Source organism: Macrobrachium nipponense, chromosome 15 (assembly GCF_015104395.2).
Source record: "Macrobrachium nipponense isolate FS-2020 chromosome 15, ASM1510439v2, whole genome shotgun sequence".
NCBI classification, from domain to species: domain Eukaryota; kingdom Metazoa; phylum Arthropoda; class Malacostraca; order Decapoda; family Palaemonidae; genus Macrobrachium; species Macrobrachium nipponense.
This window is the reverse complement of record NC_087208.1, coordinates 74,769,482-74,785,559: the sequence shown is the minus strand read 5'-3', so window position 1 is coordinate 74,785,559 and position 16,078 is coordinate 74,769,482. Positions and strand designations below refer to the sequence as shown.

General features: G+C 35.3%; 2 protein-coding genes across 4 annotated transcripts in view; one reads left to right on the top strand and one right to left on the bottom strand.

The window, feature by feature from the left end:
* The window catches only part of LOC135195061 (heme-binding protein 1-like), a 26,109-nt gene extending 17,015 nt beyond the window's left edge, over nucleotides 1-9,094 (top strand). Inside the window, exons 4-7 of the mRNA XM_064221419.1 lie at nucleotides 1,355-1,484; nucleotides 2,078-2,249; nucleotides 6,531-6,641; nucleotides 8,959-9,094. Of these exons, the coding sequence (XP_064077489.1) occupies nucleotides 1,355-1,484; nucleotides 2,078-2,249; nucleotides 6,531-6,641; nucleotides 8,959-9,025 (480 nt within the window). The 3' untranslated portion in view covers nucleotides 9,026-9,094. The remainder of the gene's footprint in view (nucleotides 1-1,354; nucleotides 1,485-2,077; nucleotides 2,250-6,530; nucleotides 6,642-8,958) is intronic.
* Nucleotides 9,095-9,382: 288 nt separating this feature from the next.
* LOC135195060 (transportin-1-like) overlaps nucleotides 9,383-16,078 on the bottom strand; it is an 89,164-nt gene continuing 82,468 nt past the window's right edge. For all 3 annotated transcript variants that reach the window (XM_064221415.1, XM_064221417.1, XM_064221418.1), the window contains one exon: nucleotides 9,383-15,781. The gene's annotated coding sequence lies outside the window, so the exon portion shown is untranslated. The remainder of the gene's footprint in view (nucleotides 15,782-16,078) is intronic.

The window sequence follows — 16,078 nt, the reverse complement described above, 5'->3', positions numbered from 1 at the left end:
GTATATATATATATGTATATATCTATATTTGTATGTATATATATGTATGTATATATATGTATATATATATATGTATATATGTATGTACTATACTATATATATATATATATATATATATATATATATATATATATATATATATATATCAGTTTTATTCCACATAGGAAAATGAAAATAGTTTATCTCAGAAAATGCCCAGCAGTTTCGTCCTCCAATGGACCTCTTCTTAATAAACGCTCCAAGAAGAGGTCCTTTGGAGGACGAAACTGTTGGGCATTTTCTGAGATAGACTATTTTTCAATTTTCCTATGTGGAATACAACTGAGTTACCATATCTTTGTGCCTAAGAAGATTACCAATACTATATATATATATATATATATATATATATATATATCAGAGGAACCATAGGGAAAGGCATCGTACTCAGGCACATTTATTTTGCCGACGTTTCACGACTCATAGTCGCATCCTCAAGGCTATAATTAAAGATAAACACACATTAAAACTACGCACTGCCTAATTCATAAAAATTACGCAATATTTAAAAATTCAATGAACATCAACATGTTGAACATTAAAGAATTTTGAATATCTTAAAACAGAAAAACACCAAGCGCTACATTTATGTACAGTCAAGTTACATTAATATTATTTTAAAAAATTACAGAAAAAAACAAAAAAATTATATGTATGTAAAAACTAAAAATAACACTAAATAACACTAAAACAGTAAGGCCATTCTGTACCTTATCCTCGCAAAGGACGGGCAGTGACTGAGAGAATTTATATTTATATTATTTTAAATTCTGTCACTGCCCGTCCTTTGCGAGGATAAGGTACAGAATGGCCTTACTGTTTTAGTGTTATTTATCTATTCTTCATTTTTAATTTTTTACATACATATCATAATTTTTTATGCTTTTTTCTGTAATTTTTAAAATAATTTTAAATTTAACTTTACTGTACATAATTGTAGCGCTTGGTGTTTTTCTGTTTTAAGATATTCAAAATTTTTTAATGTTCAACATGCTGATGTTCATTGAATTTTTAAATATTGCGTAATTTTTATGAATTATGCAGTGCGTAGTATTAATGTTGTGTGTTTATCTTTAATTATAGCCTTGAGGATGCGACTATGAATCGTGAAACGTCGGCAAAATAAATGTACCGGAGTACGATGCCTTTCCCTATGGTTCCTCTAATAAGATGTACCTAGAGCTGCAGCTCCGTCTTCTAAGGATATATATATATATATATATATATATATATATTATATATATATATAATATATATATATATAATATATATAACATATACATATAATGTATCAATACAGAGAATATTTTTTCAGGGTTACGAGGAGCGACTCTATCCCAGTAAAAATTGGGTTTGCACGGAACAGAAGGGAGGCTACAGCAACGAAGATCAAGTGCAGGTCTTCCTCAGGCTGTTCGGTTACCTCGGAGGGGAAAATAGTCAAAGTGAGTACAATCACGACCTTAAGGAAGATGTTCGCTTGCGTTGCATTTTTATCGACTTGGATTGTGAACATATTTCAATGAAAACTGATCATTTGCAATAATCATTGGTGAACATTTCCCCATGAACGCCTGTAAACAAAGCCATGAGAGTAAGTCCGAACATGTTCGGTGATGAGTTTATTGAATTTGTGCTGAGGTAGTTAAAGGTAAACGTTTATCTAAAAGTATTATTATAGTAAGATATTTGGTTATGAAGCTTAAAAACAATTTTTAATATAATCCCCATACGTCTCACTGATATCCGTCTGCATGACGTTGAGAATAATTTTATATGTTTGGGCGGTCCCTGTGATTGCCCTTGCCCATAATGATGTTTTTATGTTATTTTAAATTATATTTCTGGTTGGAAGCTTGCTTCGCATTTTAGACCTTTTAGGCTTATTCAGTATTAATGTTCATATATTTTATAGATAAGTGATGATGATGATAAATGAGTTCTGTTGCAAATACACTCGCATAACCAAGAAAACAGAGCAGGGATATGATAAAAGCATTTCAGGTAACTCACTAAGGTTCTCTTCCAAATTTTACAGACCGCCATTTAAAAATGGGCATCCCAGCATCTATTGAGTACAAAATCACGGCAGAAGGAAAAGCCTTCACAGCTTGTTTCTTCTTGGAAGAGAAGGACCAGTCAAACTACCCAACGCCTACCAATGGAGAAGTCACCGTCATTAGTAGACCTGCGATGACAGTGTTTACAAGGTAAGGAACCCGTCGGCTTGTGTTTGCTGCGGAGTAAGGAAAATGCCTCTAATTCAGTGACACTCTTTGAATCAAGATGAACAGGCCACCGAACTGAGGCCACAGGTCTGTATTGTGAAAAAATAAGCGCTTATAGATATGCTAAAAAACAATAATGTAACATAGAATAGCGCTAGCTTTTTTAATCTTCTCATTTCTTATTGCCATGGAAAACGAGCCCAGGCCTCAGATTGCCATGGAAAACGAGCCCAGGCCTCAGAGTATGCTAAGTAAGTACTCTAGCAAATTGGGTGCATACCTGATACGTGAAGAGAAAATGTGTAACTGGTAGACTATGATGTTTTTGGTCCATTTTCTGTACCATTATACTTTGTAGCAGCAGTAGCATCCAAATGGGTTGTCAGTTTCGTCTTGGAAAGTCTCTTGAAAATTCAAAATTTTGTTGGATGACTCCTTAATATGTGTATTTTGTTTTAAGTTATAATTCAGTGTGAAAATCTTATGTCATTTTCTTCTAGGCGAAGAGAAATGCTTGCATTGACCTTCCTGTTAGTAAGGGTAAATGGTTGTAACAGTCACATTTCTGTTTTAAATCTAAGGACGTGCATTGAAAACAGTAATGCTTGCTCTAGACTTGCATTGGTCTGTAAGGATGACAAAAATTATAATTTCTAGCCTATCAGAAGCCTAAGCAGACAGCAAACCACTTTGTTGTTAATTTTGTTTACAAGGTTCCTTTGTTCCTTTAGTCACAGCATTCAGGAAGAAGCCTGGGTATGCTTAACTGGTTAGTACTGGGGGTTCATTCCAGTTCTTTATTTGTTGACGGCTTATCCAGGTCGCGCACTACTTCTATGAAATTAAGTTTATTCATCAGATGTACTTAATCACACTGCAAATTCCACATTCGCTGTTTCATCTTCCATATCACAGTATCGATTAAACAATAAGGTTTCAAGTTTCCTTTTATAGACTTCAAATCCTCAATCTGCCTCAGCTCAAGAGGGAGCTGCATATTTAATTAAAGGCTCTGGAGCCCCAGACTGGGGAGGAAAAGCGAGGCTCAACCAACTTGAAACCATCTGCTACAAGTTTTGTACCAGGTCGATTTATTGGTTGTATAAACTGTAGTAGGTACCTCAAATACCAAGGAGACCCGGTCTTAACAACTCGATGGGTCAAAACACGTAACTTGAATATTATTCTGGCCTTCACCGGAAGCCAGTGCTAATCAATTAAGACGGAGGTAATCCTGTCCCTTTTATTAGTATAGCAGACTCTAGCAGCTCTGTTCATAGTTTTCAGCAGTTTCTTGAACTGCACGTTGGGTAACCTACAGTATACACAGAGTTACAATAATCTAGACGGTTTATAATAGTGGGTGACAAGATTCTAACAGAACTCTCAAGATATTTCCTCACAGAGGCTATATATTCTTGAGATGATATCCAGCAACTTTAAGACATTATCAATTTGTAGACTGAGTGACAAGTCACAATCCAAGTACACCCTGAGATCACGGACCGTATCAGTTGCCTGGACCCAATTTTTATTTATACAGACTTAATTAACACGCAAACTCCTTAAGTTACTTTCCTTACCGAATATCATAAGCTCAGTTTTATTCCCGTTCAATTTCAACTGTTGAAAGTCATCCATTATTTAATATTAGATAGAAAATTTAATTTTTTATTAGTATCCTCAATATTTAAACAGTGAAATAGAATTATGTGCCATCTGCATATAACTTAAATTCTACTCCAAGATTATGTAGTATATTAGACAAACTAATTGTATAGATACAGAATTGGAGAAGACACTTCCCTGAGGAACTCCTCTCGTCAAAGATTTATACGAAGAGACTGCATTTCCAATCTGTAGTGCGCAGTACGACCTGTCTGTCTTTCAAACTTCAAAAGCTCGAGTGTATCATCTACAACTTCGATGGATTAGAGATCATCTAATAGTAAGTCATGTACAGCTGTGTTGAAGGCAGCGCTGAGATTCATGAGCACCAAAATACCACACTTCTCTGTATCCACCATTTGCAGTAGGTCATTTACTACTGAACATTAAGTTGTCTCGGTGGAAAGTAGCTGTGTGATTACAGTCTGGCAATCAGGAAAAAACCTGCATTATTTGGGTAAGCCGTTAATTGTTCGAGGACCGCATATTCCATAATTTTTTTACATGAAAGATAAATTTGATGCAGGCCTATATGAACTCGCCTCCTGATAGCCGAGAGTACCTTTAAAACTGGCTTAACAATAGCAATTTTAAAAAGTTCTTATCTGCAATTATTTCCGGTATAGGCACCGGATCGGGAGAACAATTTGTTTTCTTGGCTTTCTCAATCATTCTAGTGACATCATCAATAGTTATTCTATTAAAAACTGTGAACCTACAGTAGGATCAACCACTGCAGTTGTGCTGGTGCGACGCTGTACATCTCCAAAAACTGAAGCTATAATTTCAAATTTATTCTTGAAAAACTCTGAAAACTTGTCAGCTAAAGCTCGGTCTCTATAACCATCAGGTAGTTTCTTCTCTTTTGAAATTTCCTGTTTTAAACTTTCAAGGAGATTATATTACCTATATGTATCTTTCCGGCCTCGCAAATTTTTTTTATTATAGTACTTAGTTTACCTCCTTTTTATCAGAAGTTTATATTCATTTCTCACAGACTTACAGACATCCTATGAACGATCAGTTTTTAATCTTCTCCATAAGTTCTCCTTTCGTTTTTTTTTTTTTTTTTCCCAGTATTTCACCTTTAAACCTTGGAGATTTATTATTAACTACAATGTTTGTTTTTCACAAGTGGGCATATATGATCATATTCATGCTTATCATTATTCACACGATTATATACTTATTATCAGGCATTCAACACATGCCGAATCTCTTGATTTTGAAAATCCTCATTTATTTTCCGAGGTACAATCCCCACAAATTCAACAGGGGTGAAAATGGATCTGTTTCTCTTTCAACTTTTCCATCACTTTACATTTTCCTGTTGGCAAATAAAAAGTTATCAGACAATGCACAAGGAGAAATCTCGCGATGTTGTTGCTTAGTATAATGCAAATACATAATGCAGTTTTCCAGGTGTTTCAAGCTGGAAACCTCGTTCCAAAAGAATGGATTCGGCATCCTCTGAATTAGCACATATGTCTGAGGTAGCAGTGTGTTCATTTTTAAATTACTTGGTTAATTTATTGTACAGGTCTGTTGGTTTTTATATATAGGTAAATAAATTGCAATGTCCCATAGATCGAGATGGATAGTAATCATAAGTTCGTAAATCATTTAAAACTAAATCAGTAGGGAAGTAAGTTTAGGAATAATTTTTATTTCTTAAAATACAATGTGGTGACCAGACGCAGTCCCCGTTTTCAGTGACATGTCCCCTGTTTTCTCTGGACTGAAAGATCCGTAATTGGAATACAGGAAAAGAAAAAAAAAACTAAAATGTTGACCTAACTGTAGCATAGTTGCACACCGTACTACTCGCACTCTACAGTGTATATAACTAAGGAAATGATAAACAACTTTGCACGGCATAATTGGCTTGATTACCTAAAATCAAATTTCCCGCCAAACCATCGTCAGTATCGTCATGCACGTCCCTGACTCTCCTCTTGCAGCCTTCCCTTCCCGCCAGCAACTAGCCAGCACCACTCTTACCATCAAGCGGTGTTTCGCCTCTAGATAATTTTAATACTGTTCAATCATTGATAAGTAGTTATTAAATTATAGGCCACCTTGATTTAATAAATTAATTTTTATTAAATTCCTTTGCAATTTAGGATAAATAGGGTGAGAGAAACTTTTGAATGCTGCTTTATGAATGGTAAGGGCTGCATGTCTCCGTTTTAGTTTTTCAATGACAAAAACACGTCATGTTTTAGAGGTTTTTATGCCTCTGAACCGGAAATATGTTCCCCTTAAAATACAAAGAACACACTTTTATATGGTGGTTCTTCACCCCCTACAAAAGAGATCTGTATGAGCTCCCGTGCATTTATGATTGTTGCCTTATTATAAAACTGATGCATAACTATAAAAACTTATTAACATTTCTAAGTTCATAGATCCGGGGCTACGATTTTAATCTGAAAATATGAGCAAGATAGAAAATGAAAAGAAACCTAACGGAATGAAAAGAAAATATATATAAAGGATCTAGAGTGCCATATGTATTGTAAGCTAAAGAGGTCTGCGTTTCGTATGGTATGATATTCTTCTACTTTTACTGAAGGATACTCGACTATTTTACAGGAAGTTTGGTGGTTACGCTACAACTGAAACAACTTGGCTAGAGGAAGCAGATTCACTTCGGGCCGTTTTGAAAGAAGCTGGGGAAGAAACGCGGTCTGACATCATGTACTGGTGAGTATTTATTCTATATAAGAACCATAAATATTTTAGTTATTTTGTAGACAGAGAATAGAATATTTAAGTAACACTGTCATACGATTGTACTCTTATTTTTAGGGACAGGTGTACTCTTTTGACTTACTGGTCATAAAAGAATTATACAATAATAAAGATTAATTTTCTCAGGTCCCAGGGTACTCAGTAGGTCAATGCACATTTTTGAACAGATTAGCCGTGGGAAGATATTTAATGCAAAGGACAAGTTACATTTCTCAGTTGCCACATTAAGGAAGAAAAAATAGCTATAACATGCGTATGAGAAACATACAATAACGTTAGTAAAATAAAGGTCAAAGTTATTCAGGAAACAATAACGGTAGTAAAATAAAGGTCAAAGGTATTCAGGAAACGATAGAATTGTGAAGGAAATTGTAAGTTATACAGAACATTTTCTCTTAACAAACAGCAGCCTTCGTTTTACTTGAGAATGCAGAATTACTTTAGTTCCAGTTCACAGAGTACTCTTACAAAATAATTGCGCATTTTTTTTATTCATTGCATTATTATCTGCATAATTTTACTATATTTTTAGAGTTATGGCCCCTTGACCATTTTTCTACTTATCTTGAAGTGTCTCGTCTGCCTCATTCAAATTGCTAACGCTACGTACAAGAAATAGGACGTAATTATACGTTTTTCACAAGTCATGATCTCGGGCATAAACTGGTTAGTTCTTTGGTATATTGCTGTCATTTATCATTGGAGGTAGGATTTAATCAAATTGCAACTGCAGCACCAGAAAACACGAATGTATCCTTTGCATATTATTTTACTTTAACCAAGAGTTTTTCATTTAGTGCTATTGCAAATTGTTCCATGACAATGTAATTATTCAGAACCCCTTGAAGTGGTGGTTATTCCTGTGAGAACACGTTTCGCATCCTTTAGTCACCAGTCCCCAGACTAGTAGCATATTTCCTTCTGCTAACAGGCTTATATTTAGTTGGTTCTAACATTATAAGTTCGTATATAGATTTTACAGTGTTAAAACCAACAGGAAACACTCCTAGACATAAAAACTAAAAGTGTGTTTGACTTCCCAGCAGGCCCAGGACCAATTGCCAAAGTAAGAAAATAAGTTAATTGCAAATTTTTTTAATTTATATGTTCGATTCTCGGCCATTCCATTGAGGGGTCAGAGATGTGTATTTCTGGTGATAGAAGCACTCTCGACGAGGTTCGGAAGTCAAGTAAAGCCGTTGGTCCCGTTGCTAATGACCACTGGTTCCATGCAACAAAAAACACCATACAAACAAAACAAACCACCCGAATAGGCAGTTTGAAAGTAGAGTAGTGCACGCAAAACTCGTTAACAAATTTAATTGGGCATTACCACTGGTATAGTGACATCATATTGGTTCCCTGTCCGAGAAGGAAGTAGGATTATGATTAGAAGTAAGGGAACTTAAAAATAGTTAAAATACGTTTGGTTGTTAATTTATTTTTACCGATGTATCTCTACATTCATTCTTATTACTAAAGGGTTTCTGGTCATACCGATCTTGAATAACCTATGGAAGAATACAATCATAAAACCTATAAACAGCAATATACATATAATTGTAACGTTGGAAAAAAAGCACAATCAAATTATTTTTGAATTTGTTAAAATTTCCAAACACCTCTGTGGTGTCAGTGGTTTCCCAGGGATACTTGCTAAAGCTAGCCATTGATTTAGCAAAGTTATATTCATAACGAGGAGGAAGAATATTACCAACGTACTTTAATGGTATGGAAAGGTTATCAGCCTAGAGGGGCTTCAGATTGATTGTTGGAAAAAAAAAAAAAAAATGTAGGCGTCAAAACAGGTGGTCTACGAGAATTCACCATTAGTAAACTGAACTAGGCCTTGAACATGCGCTTCAGGGCAACGAAGCCATACATATTCTGCTTTTCAAAGATGGTGGCTTGTGGTCATCCAGACACTGGAGGAATATGTATCAGTTCACGTGAATTTTACTGGTGAAGGGTAATCTGTCAAATGTTGCACTACATAATTGAAAACCGTTAGCTTGTGCAATACTTGGTTAGGTAATGATCCTGAAATTAGAGAATTTCCCCCAAAATTTACAGCAGCCCATGAATCTAGTGAGCAATTATCTGCTGTGGTATTTTATCTGCGAGCAATTATCTGCTGTGGTATTTTAAGATCACATTTTGCCCAGGAAGCCATTTTTACTACAGTATTGTAACATAACATTTGTAGTAAAATTAATCTGTAAGCTACTGCCATTACCATTTCCTTTTAATATTTCAAAATATTTTTCAGGAATGCATACAACTCTCCAGTTAAATTCTGGAATCGCAGAAATGAAGTTTGGTTGCTGAAGGTTTGAACCTAGATTTTATTTAAATTTCATTTGAATTTGTATATTTTGAGATTTTTAAATAAATATTAGTTGGTTTACCGATTTTAAATACCCTTAGTTTATGCCATTACAATATTCACATCGGTTTATTAATGTTAGGCAAGTTAAACTAGTACTCTCATTCATCTGGGAGATGAACATGGTAAGTGCTTACACATTCATTGTCATACTGTTCATTAAGGCTTCTTCAAGCCACACATTATAATTATTATAAAGGATTAGTTGGTCCCGACCTCCGAGCCTAACAACGGCTCTTCTTGGGCTGGTTTTCAGGCATCCTAATTTCTATAAATATTAATGGTTTCATGGGATGAAATAAAACAATTTAATCACCATACCATTTATACTTTGCACCACTAATTAACAAAAGTTCTAATCAGATATGATTGTATATGACCTAGCAGACAGACAAGGATTAATCATGACTTGCTCCCCCCAAAAACAAATATCAAAATTTGATAATTTTCATACCTTCAGAATACACAACAGTAAATTGACAGAAGAAAGGTCTCGGAAAAAATATGCTTAGTCCATTGTATCTTTTAATACGTACCATCCCTGAGATTTTACTTTTAAACTTCAAGATTAATCTTCATCTTCCAAGATTCTATTTGCAAGGACATACATCACACCACACCTGTACCATAGCAAAATTAACATGAACGAGACTGGTTTTGCACCTTAACAGTAATTTAAAATTAGTCTGCAGACTGTCACTTGAAAATTTATCTTTCAGATAATATAATGGCTTTAAAGCTTCATTTTGACGTTCAGCCAAAACGCTGCTTTCTGCTTTTGGTTGGAAGTTACAAAATCTAATATTTCTTAACTTTAAATCTGCAGTTTTTTTTATTTGCATTAACCCCACCTTTGCACCTTTACAAAGGACAATATTTAGAAGGTCCTAGCACACAGCAGTGTTTATTTTTACATACAAATTATAGCTATTATTTAAAAACAAATACCATGTAAACTTCAGTACTGCCCAAGGGTAAAATGGAATTCTCAAAGTACAAGGCTATTCACAAACTATGTAAACTACCTTTAGTATAAAAGATAACAATATAGATAAGCTTTCAAGAATTGTAGTACAATACTCTCAAAATATTTTCTCATATAGGGACAAAATTACCACAAAATACCCTAGAAACTTAAAATTCTAGTCACCTCACCAGATTAAATTTCAAATCTGATTAACCATAGGCCAAGGGAACCTTTTAGCTGCTACAGTTTACACACAAACCATGAAAGCAATGACCTCTATATGTAAGGGAATGACAATCTAACTTTAAGGTAAGAAAATTTCTTAAGAGCGTAAATTCCTGAACCTAAATAAAGGTAAAAAATAGAGTATTAAATCTTATGTAACTTTTAATTACATTTAATCTTAATATCATTAGTACAATACTTCTTCACCCAATTTGTGTCATTTATCACACCATTTGCCACAAAAACTTATTTACATTCAATGGGAAAAATTTCCTGGTGAAAAGACTATCTCTATCCTCATAATGCATGATTGGTTTGTGTTTCAGTTCAAGGAATATCACAAACAATGGGAAGTGAAAACTATAATTTTCTATGACTAATTTGTAACAATGTACTTAGGCCCTATATATGAATGCAAGGACTATGATAAAGGACTTAAAAAAGCATACACACAAAGGTAACAGATCTGGAGAGGAATCTATATCAAAACAAAATATATCTCCCTATGTACAATATCATTTACAACGCATATACAATGTATGGCAACAGCTAATCAATCTTTTATTCAGTTACTGATAACAACTGGATCCTACAATTTAACCACAATATACCAAGTACATGGCAGAATAACAAACCTAGCAACAGCAGCCTTTGACATGCAATTATTCTAGGTTAATGATGGTTATGTTGTAGTTTAGCGCACACTTGCCCAGACAGTGGGTTTGGGTAATAGCAGATAAGTACTAATAATAAGGAGTACCTACATTGCGAGCCTAACTTTGTGCAGCGACCTTATCACAATTGTATACAAATTAGGATTCAACACTTATCACAGCAAAAAAAAGAAAAAAAAATTTGTACAAGAAAACATCCTTGGGCAGACTACTTGAAGAGTACAGTGGTTAACCACACACGTTTTTGAAAAAAAATTTTGAAGAGAGTCAGCACACCTGGAATCAGAAAGTCAGTTTTCCCATTGATCACTTCCAAATAACAAAAACAATTAAAACTGATATATCAATAACAATATTTGTACTAGAACATTGACAAATGAGCAAAAATAGGATATAATTAACCTAACGCCTAATAACATCTCTGAAAAATATAATAAAAATAGCGAAGAATCGTATCCCTAACATATTAATGACTAGTTAAGACCATAACTATATAATAACTCTAGTATCATCACTGAGCATGATCAGAAACTAAGAGAGAGAGGACCCGCATTAAAATAAATTCGTATGCACGAACTTGTCAAAGAATTAACATTAAGAAGCTGTCATTCACTCAAAACACCCTCACTCCCAGAGTGAATATAATAAATAAAATTAAATGCACACATTGCTGTTATTTCTCTTTCTAAAGAACACTGAAATACTGCTCAGATAGAAAAATAACAACACTAGAATGCAATGAGCACCCACCCGGCTCCTAACTTTTGCCTATCCATTCCTATACTTCTAGCCACTCCATCCCTCCCTTTCTCCTACAACCTATCATCAACCTAGCCATAGTAATTTATGGAAGGAAGAAAAGAAAATCTCCGATATCAGAAATGGAGCCTAACAATTTTCCTAGCAGTAGCTAAGGTAACCTTTGATATACGGAGAGAATATCCTAACTGCCAAATGACTCCTGTTATATAGCCTAGCAAATTTTCCTATCATAATGCATAGTCATTTGACTGGGCCTATCACATAAATGAGAATCACTTCGCAACAATATTAATACAAATGGATCAAGTTTAATTTTCTTGGCAGCAAACTTATCCACCTCACTCACCATACTATGTAATCTTGCACACAATGCTCATTCCTAACCATCTTGAACACTTCTAAAATTCTGACTCCAGGTTGCTCTCTCAGATACAGAGGTGGAGATTAGTTGCTTGGGATGACTCACAAGGTGCAATTTGGAGGAGAGCCTCCAAGAAAACAAGAGAGATTGTGCAATTAACACCAAAAGATTATTGGAGCAACCTCTCTTTACCAGCCATAACATTTTGTATTAATGGCGCAATAAACACAGGCATGCAATGTGTTCACACATATAAGAGCAAACAAATTCTGACTTATGAGGGGGAATACTTTTTTAAACTTTAAGGCACAGAGTCTAGGACAAACAAGAGCTCCAAAAGGGTGACAAACTTCATCCTTAATACCAATTACTAGTAATGATGAGAATGATAAAAAAGTAATCAATAGTAGTCACAATTATGCAACCATAAGTGGAAAATATTAAAAACATATGAGTCCCCTCATACAGAGCAAGGGGAAAAACAGGATAAATTTCTTCTGGGCAAATACAATTGGGCAAGACTGGGGCTAAAATTTATGTAATAGCTTTTTTAGGTGCCTGAAGGGTCACAAACCACTACACAGTTGCATGAGACATTTTCACTCAATTAGGCAAAAAGAGAGAACTGTCAAGCATAAGCACAGTTATTCTTGAATTTTAAAATGCCATGGCATGCCAACCCTAATAGAAACATAAAAAATGTAGATATTATTCACATCACTTTACAGATGTAGCCCAATTCACCATACATAGTTGATCGGCTACTTTGGTTTTGGCCTGCAAGAAAGTGACATTGAACAGTGTCACCTCAACTTCCTTATCTCTTATTTTCTCTTTTGCCTTTAGAATGAAATTTGCCTTATGCCAAACCCTACGGTATGTGCAGTTGGTAGTAGCCTGGCTGTAGATGTAGTAGTGAAGAAACAGCTGTAATGCATTACTGTTCAACTTCAACACCACACATTGCCACCACTTTAAAGCATCATTACCACTAAGGTTTTAACTTTTTTCAGAACTGGAGGTATAAACTGCTTCCTACATATCAAGCCTTTCCAATAACAAGAAAAAATAACCACTGACAATAAACACTGCTATGGGTATAGTTAACCCTGCAGGCAAAACCATCATCATAAAATTTAGTTCACAAACACAGGCTTGCTTTTTGTCCAATGACAACAAATAAGTACCATACATTCAACACATCACCAAATTTTAGCTGTTCAACAACCCATTGAAAAATCAGAAAAATTCCTCATAATAAAATCACGAGCAGATTCATGACAGCTTCAACCTCTGTTCTAATAGATTAATTTTTATTTTTACAATACCCGGCAGCCAACTAGTACCCAATACATTGCAATATTATTACCATTTACTTTGGGCATGCAAGAAACACTGCAAAGAACACTACATATGGACAATATTTGTCTACGGATACACCAAACAAGCTGCTACCAGGGGTTTCTCCTGACACTAATAACACCTAATCTGAGGATGCTACTATCCAAAATTACAGATGGATGCACCTACAAAAATTAACCTATGATCCACTGGTATTACAAATGCCAGGAGAACCCTTACAAAATTTATGAATTCAGAAAGTGACAAAAGTGAGGGCCAAAAGTCTACAGTGATTAGTATCTCTACTGTGTGAGAACCTTGGAACAAGCATTCAAGCTTTTATTTTGAGAATATATATTCATTATTTTCGAGACAATAGAATAGTTATAAAATAACCAATTCTCCAAGGTACCACAAAACACAGATACAAGTCTCTGTATACTGCAAAGCCCTCCTTAGGATTCTTTACGGTGCCCCTAACGTTGAAAATTACAGTATACCTATTTTGCCCCCGATGGATCCCATTTCATGATAACTAAGGTTTTAAATAAAAATGCCCCTCTTCATTAAGCCCTATTTCACCTATTCTCAAAATATGATAGCCCTCTTTATAGTTTCACCTATTCCAAAATATAAGTTCAGCCCCTTGTAAAAAGAACCAAAGAGTTGTGTTTGTATAAAGATGATATGTATCTTAGGAAGGTAAAGTGTCTGATTGAAGAAATGGTCTCATTGTAAAAAGGTAATCTTCAAGTACAGAAGAACTTCCCTCTTTGGCTCTTAAACCTACAAATTTTGCCATATCGAAGTAAGAAACCCCCAAAACCCCTTTCCTTCTTTTTCCTATATTAAATGAAGCTAAAGGGTCCCACTTAGTAATATCTGAATATTTCCCCTGCAATATACCCCTCTCATAACATTAGATCAAGTAACATCTATTGCACAGCATGTACCCTCTATATCAATTTGTGTATTAAAGTCTTTCAAGAGAAAAAGTAGTGACAACTTCGTATAACAGTATAGAAAAATTAAATTGAAATCACTATGATCACAGTCGTTTCCATTTAAGTCCTAATGTGCACTGGGAAAACGAAATATGATTTTCTCTGCAGTGATCGATTCCAAGCGTGGGGCAGGCGACATTGCTTTGTACAGTGCCACATAACTTTGCACAAGCAACTGCGCTCTTGATATGGAATTCTCTTGGAATCTGACATTGCAGCTGAAACCATAAAAGAAAGCAGTACACCTACCAGCCTGAACACCAGTGGGAGAGAAGAATTTCAGAAAAATTAAGTATGAATTCCCCATAACTAATATAAGTCAATATCATCTGCAGAGATACTCTAAAAAAAAAAAAAAAAAAAAAAAAAAAAAAAAAAACAACAACAACAACTTGAAAAGAATTGATGCATTAGTGATTTATTTCAATAAAATCTAGACTGGTGACCTCCTTATAAATACACACCCTCTCAAATTCAAAATAGCACCATACTGGGTGTTTTACTTAGTCACTACCATCAGAAATGGACATGGATTACTCAGACTGGTAAATATACTGATTATCAAAGAGGCACATACTACCTCAAGCTCACTATACAACTGCTTGCCACTGCATTCAATCCAATAACTGGAATTCGTCCCCACGGCCTAACAAGAATAAAAATGACACAAGGCTACCATGCTCTAAACAACAATGACTTGTGGGGAAAATGATTGGCACAGGGAAAGACATACAAGAAAATGATACAAAATAAATCATTAATATTTACATATCTTACAAAATATAATAAATCACTAGCTACACCTACACGTGTGAGGTGATCTCGTGAGGTCTGAGTGACAGACACTTGATAGTTGAGCCTGAGGTAGAATCCACGTGGTGCACCCACACAGCTGCCTCCACCCTGACTTATAAAAGATTCATTATAAAATGAGGTGGTGCACAGGAGTGGGCATTGATGTTGTGTGCTGGGGACTCAAGCCTCCTCCCACCCGGAGACCCTCCCACCAGGGGCTGACCCCCCCACCCTCCGCGTTTACCCCACCCATTCCGCGAAGTCCCTCCCTCCATAATGCGTGCGGCAGCCACCTCTCGCCTTCACCTGCTTTTTGGATCTGCTGTCAAAAAGTACTCTGAGAAATGATAACTCCTTTTCTCAAAGACAATGACCTCTATATCATAACAGCAGTAGCACAGAGCAGGAGAGCTGAGGAGAATGGCTGAGAGAAGAATAGGATCCCTCCCCCCTCCCAGGCACTTGGGTCCCGGCTAAAACGGACACCCAGGCCTCCTAACTGCACACGCCACAGAGCTCGGCCAGGACACTAATTCCCTCATCCTGGGCTCTGAATCTGACATGTTTGCAGCATCACCTGTAAAGAAAAATAAAATAAAATAAAATAAGCAACCTGGCAATGTCTCAAGGTCTGAGTACATGTCAACATCCAGTTAGTTATGAGACTTAAATTACTGTGTATAAGACAACCATTAAATACTAAAATTCACCCCTAAAAATCGTGGGTCATCTTATAATACAATTCTAAAAATCAAACTTGAATTCTAAGATGTGTATCAGTAGGCTAGCCTCTGCCTTGGTGCTACAGCCTAACCACCTACAACATGAAGATTCACATTATGAAATAAAATTATAATAAGGGTAATAAAACCAT